Source organism: Canis lupus, chromosome X (assembly GCF_011100685.1).
Source record: "Canis lupus familiaris isolate Mischka breed German Shepherd chromosome X, alternate assembly UU_Cfam_GSD_1.0, whole genome shotgun sequence".
Taxonomy (NCBI): domain Eukaryota; kingdom Metazoa; phylum Chordata; class Mammalia; order Carnivora; family Canidae; genus Canis; species Canis lupus.
In genome coordinates, this window is record NC_049260.1 from 15,069,271 (window position 1) to 15,075,270 (window position 6,000).

Below are 6,000 nucleotides of genomic sequence, written 5' to 3' on the forward strand. Positions count from 1 at the left end.
CCCCCTTTTTAAAAAAGATTTTATTTATTTATTCACAAGAGACACACAGAGAGAGGCAGAGACTAGGCAGAGGGAGAAGCAGGCTCCCTGCGGGAAACCTTATGCAGGACTCATCCCTGGACCCCCTGGGTCACGACCTGAGTTGAAGGCAGATGCTCAACCACTGAGCCACCCAGGTGCCCCTCTTCTTTTCTAATAGTTACTTCAGAAGGTAAATTTCAAATCCCACTTTAGCTATATCTCATTTCTTTTTAGAATGCCTCTGTTGTCATTTGGTTCTAGATATTTCATAATTTCCATTATAATTTTTTCTTACAGATGCACACACATACACACATCCATGACATATATCTCCAGGATCTATTTACATATATTTTTAAGGCTTTTATTTATTTATTCATGAGAGACACAAAAAGAGAGAGAGAGGCAGAGACACAGGCAGAGGAAGAAGCAGACTCCTCACAAGGATTCAGATATGGGACTTGATCCCCGATCCTGGGATCACGCCCTGAGCGGAAGACAGACACCCAACTGCAGAGCCACCCAGGCGTCCCTATTTAGATATATTTAGAAGTGGGCTTAGTAAGATTCCAAATATATTTGGAGGAGATTTAGCAGTTGTTATTGCTAATTTTGTAGCATTTTGGCAAAAACTCTGGTGTTCATAAAGTTGATACTTCAGTATTTTTGAGACTGTCTTTATACCCTAATTTGTCATCAGTTTTTGACAAACTTTGCAAGGTTCAAACAATATGTATTTTCTATCGGTGGGGTGCAGAGTTCTATGTATGTACACTTGATTGAGTTTCTTTCTTATAGTGCTCAAATTTTCTATGTCCTAATTATTTCTCTGCTTGATCTATTAGTATCTTCAGGGAATATAAAAGCTCGGTATGATTATGGATTTGTTAACTTCTACAGTTAGGTCAAGTTTTGCTTCATACATTTTGAAGCTGCTGTTGTACTCTGCTGATTTAAAACTGCTTTATTTTCTTGGTGAATTATCCTTTTATCATTTAGTCATAACATTTTTTATTCCTAATAACAAGTTTTTTTTTTTTTAATTTTCAAAATATGTCTGACATTAGTATGATCACACCAGTTTCTTCTCATTTAGCATCTGCCTATATCTTGTCTAACTAAACTTTCAACCTCTGGGGGCACCTGGGTGACTCAGTTGGTTAAGTGTCGGATTCTTGGTTATACTCTCTGTATACACAAAATCATAACTGCAAAAGGACCCTTTTATAAACATAGCTCTTCTCTTCTTTGCCATAAAGATTTAAATAGAGGAACGCTCAGTGCTTGAGCGTTTGCCTTCAGCTCAGGTCATGATCCCAGGGTCCTGGGATCAAGTCCCACATCCGGCTCCTTGTGGGGAGCCTGTTTCTCCCTCTGCCCCTGTCTCTCTCTCTGTGTCTCTCATGAATAAATAAAATCTTTTATTAAAAATATTTAAATAATATTTGGTAGCAAATATATTTGGCAAATGACTAGTGGAAAAAGTTGTTTTCATTCACAGATACAGAAAAGGAATTAGTTGACACGCTATTGCCTCTAACTGAAGAATAATTAGGAGTTTGACATATTTAACACTGAATGATGCCTAAGAAGTGAATCAACTTAAAAAAGCAAACCAGAGGTGCCTAGGTGGCTCCGTCAGTTAAGCCTTTGGCTCAGGTCATGATCTCAGGTCCTGGGATGGATCCCATCCCAGGCCCCAGGCCCCAGGCTCCCTGCTAGCCAGGGAGTCTGCTTCTTCCTCTCCCTCTGCACTACTGCTGCCACGCCCTGCCGCCCCGCCCCCGCTCATGCTCCCTCCTCCTCTCTCAAATAAATAAATAATCCTTAAAAAAATTAAAAGCAAATCAAACCATTCAGAGCTTGTACCAGCTGACACTGAAAAATACCTCATAAACATCCAGATCTATGCTATATCTAAAGGGAGATATAGCATACATTCTAGAAACTTTTTTTTTTATGGTTAAACACGCATAAAACTGCCCATTTTTTGAGTGGTTGGGTCATCTAAGATCACACAGAAAGATGATGAGACTCTAAATGGGTTAAGGATCTACAACTGTGAAGATTAGCTGTTGGGGCAGGATGGGCGGGGGGAGCGGGGGTACAGAGTGTGAGTCTGCAAATGCACACGTGTGGGATTTCCCAGCAGAATTGTACTTGGAGGATCCTGCTCAGCCACACGAGTAGAGGACAAATAGGAGAGCTTCTCACCAGCTACCCCCAAAATAAATACAAACTAAAGGCTGAGACAACTTTTTTGTAATCATTAAAATGTTGGAGAGGAAAGTCCAACACTGCAAATTTGCTTTAATAAGACAGTTCTTTTGCTCCTGAGAGAAAGCAAGCCTGGATCAAAGGCTGGGTCTTTAGAATGGCTCAGAGCCTGAGGGAAGTATTTTATCAACAAGCCCTTAATGGTACCTTTCATGTGCCAGGAACGCTGCTTAACACAAAAGGAACAAACTGATGAGGAGCCTGGGCTTAAGAATTTCACTGCATCAATGGGCAGACATAATTATGTTTACAGGCCAGAAAGCAATTAGTAGTTGTAACAAGGCCTTCAGGAAAGGGCATATCATGGCCCAGGGTGATGAGGTGAGGACGTGTGGCCTAGGTATGTGTGGCCTATGTCAAAGTCCTAACACCACCAACAGCACTATTTACTGATTGCCTGCTGGGTGCCAGGCAATGTACTGTGCACTAATTTTTTCTTCCCAATACCTCAATGGAGGCAGGTGTTCCTGTCCCCATTTTACAGATGAGGGCAAGGACTTGAGGTTGAGTGAAGGCTAACATGATATTCAAGGCACAGCTGGGCACACAAGCACGTGTGTGACACAAGACCGAAGCTTCATCAGTTCTCCTTACAGTTCCTTCCCTCACAGTAATGAAGGGAAACACTTTGAATTGTAAAACAATTTGTAGAAGTAATTACAATATACTCCAAACAGACAAAAAGTAACCATTTGCCTCCCTACTCCTTCAATTCTCAACTTGAATGTCATCTCTTCCAGGGCTCCACCTCTGCTCTCCAAACTGACTTAAGCTCCCCCAATAAGGACCACAGTCCTTCAAGTGCAATTTGAAATGCCAGTAAGCTCTGAAAAATCTGAAGTGTTTTCATAGGTTTGCAGCAAGCATGGTGACCTGAACTGCCAGGAAACTACGTGTTTACTTTTCCTACTCAGCGTGAATATTCACACTCGGATGTGAGAAAAATGTGTCTGATGAAGGGATGCTGCCCATGGCAGTTATTACAGAATACATATGTATATTACCTTGCTAAAATCCTGTTCTGACTTGCAAACCACATCTGGCCCCAAGGATCTCAAAGGACTCTGGACTTCTACCCCATGCATAATTCTCATTGCACTACAGGCGTTTCTTCTTCATTGTAAGCCCAGCACCCGATGAAGTGTCTTGCATGTAATAGGTACACGATAAATATTTCCTGAATGAAGAAATAAGACTGAGAAATTGGCTATGAAGGGAAAATGGTCAGTGGCTTGGGACTATGGTTCCTGACTTGGGGGCTGAGCCTCTAACCATGGAATGCTACTTTCTTCTTTGACGGGAGGTCCTATTAATAGTTGCTGCTGATTGACGGAAAGGGACATAGCTGCTGTCTTCACTGGGAATAAAAATAGTCCAGTGGTCTTACATGATGGACCCATATATAACTTTAGCCCAGTAACATAGAACAGCAGGCATATTCATACCTCTCAGACCACATGGGCAGCCTCACAGGTCCCCCTAGAACTTGGGAGAAGACGTGCATTTGGCTCTGACCCTACTACATGGGTAATCTTTTTGGCCTGTAGTTTTTTCATCTGTAAAATATCAACCAGAGTAATCTTTAAGGCCCTCGCACGGGGGTCTCTAACAAGGTAATTCATGGGAGGGACAGCAGCAGTTGCCCCACATTCCAGAGGAGCAGGAGACAAACCTCTGGAAGTTCTTCCCTCCTGTCCACTGTCCTGGCAGTCCCGAGTTCACCGTCCTCAGCGTGCTCTGTCCAACCTATACACACGTCCTCTCTCACCCCAAAAAACAGTCAATGCAAAAAGATGCATTTTTGTACCAAGGGCACCAGTGGAGCTCGGTCTTCGATCCCAAACACAGGTTTAAGAATTCTGTGAAGAGTAGCGGCACAGCCCTTCGGTCCCCCGAAAGAGGCCGGGGTAGAATGCGGGTGGGGGCCGTTACTGGTCAACAAGCACTGGATTATTTTTTTTAAGATTTTATGTATTTATTCATGAGAGATGCACAGAGACAGGCAGAGCCACAGGCAGAGGGAGAAGCAGGTTCCTCGCAGGGAGCCCGATGCGGGACTCGATCCCCGGACCCCAGGATCACGCCCTGGATTTAAAGAGAAAACCTGCTAACTGCAAAGCCTCAGGACCGGGTAGGAGAATGGGTGCCGCGAGAAGGCAGCTCGGGTGGGCCTTCCTTACCTGGTAGCACAGGATGGTCTGCTGTACCAGCCGCGCGTAGCCATCCAAGCGGACCCCGGAATTGCTCCTGCTCCTCATGCCCGCGCGCTGCCCGGGCCGCGGCGCCCGACGCGCTGTGCAGAGGTGGGTGGGACGCCCGAACTGCGGCCGCCAAGCGGGCCTGCTTCCCAAACACTCGCAACCTCGGTTAGTCCTTGGGACGGAGCCCGCCGGTGGGAGGTCGAGACTTTTTAAAATGAAAGAACCAAAGTCTGACTGGAAAGCAAGCCAACCAGAGTTTCGCTCTTCTGCACGGCGCGGGGGCGGTCCCTCCTTGACCAGGGCCGCCGCACTCCCGACGCCCGCGGATGTCGGGCAGCCCCGCGGGAGACGCGGGGAATCGGGTTTGGGACGGGAGGCAACCACGACCCCGTCGAGCCTTCCTCGGCTTCGAGCCGCGTGGAGGAGGCCCCCGGGCGGGCCGCCAACCCTAGCCTAGCCGCCTGCAGCAGTCCCCGCGCCGCCCCGCCCCCGGCGCCGCCCCCGCCCCTGCCGCGGAACGCAACCCTCCGAGTCGCGGCTTGAGGGGGAAAGAAAAGGGGGTGGCCCACGGGAGTAGCGGACAACCTGGCTCCGGGCGGGAAGCAAACTGCATCCCTGAGCCCCTTACCACCCCCTCCCCCCCACCGCCGGCCGCAGAGGAGGCTGGGGGGACAGGTCCTTCCGCGGCGACCACCTGGACGCCCTGGGCCCGCCCCGGGTCCGCCCCAGGCCCCACCTCTGATCCCGCCTCCAGCTCCGCCCCCGCCGCGGAGCGGAACCCACGGAGCCGGGCCCGAAGAGCGAGGTAAGGGGACCCCTCCTCCGGAGCCTCGGAACGCCCCTAATACTGTCGCTTGTGGCCCCGCCCGGCCCTGAGATGAGCTCAGCACAGCGCCCGTGGCCCCGCCCCCGGCCCCGCCCCCGGCCCCGCCCCCGCCGCGGAGCGGAACCCGCCGAGTCGGAGATAAAGCACTGGCTCCTCCGCGAGCGGCCGGGAGGCCCCGTGGATGGGCGCTCGACGTCACCCGAGGCGGGAGAAGTAGGCCCGCCCACCGCGGCCGCCAGCCGCGATCTTAATTCTGTATTTGGCAGCGTCTCCGCCTCCGAGCAGAAGCCGAGTTGTGGGGCCCCTCAGGGAAGGAAAAGGGGGGTCGGGGCAGGGTCCCCCGGCTGCACCCTCCGGCTCCTGTAGCCCCTGTCCCTGATCAGCGCATTGGAAGTCAGGCCTGCAGTTCACCTCCTACAGGCCTACAACTTGATATCGGCATTACAGTTTTTTGCAGCGGCTAATTGCCTACAGTTCAATCTTTGACCCACTGTTCATTTTCCAACAAGGTCTGCCCCACTTGGGGCGCCTGGGTGGTTCAGTCGGTGAAGCGTCTGCCTTCAGCTCAGATCAGGGTCCTAGGGTCCTGGAACCAAGCCCCTGTCCTGCTCCCTGCTCAGCAGGGAGTCTGCTTCTCCTCTGCCCCCCCCCCCCCCGTCCCTCCTCCCCTTGCTC

General features: G+C 49.9%; 1 protein-coding gene across 1 annotated transcript in view; it reads right to left on the reverse strand.

Moving 5' to 3' along the window:
- The window catches only part of PHKA2 (phosphorylase kinase regulatory subunit alpha 2), a 79,422-nt gene extending 74,062 nt beyond the window's left edge, over window positions 1-5,360 (reverse strand). The window contains 2 exon segments of the mRNA XM_038586983.1: window positions 4,479-4,704; window positions 5,236-5,360. Of these exon segments, the coding sequence (XP_038442911.1) occupies window positions 4,479-4,556 (78 nt within the window). The 5' untranslated portion in view covers window positions 4,557-4,704; window positions 5,236-5,360.
- Between the last annotated feature and the right edge of the window lie 640 nt (window positions 5,361-6,000).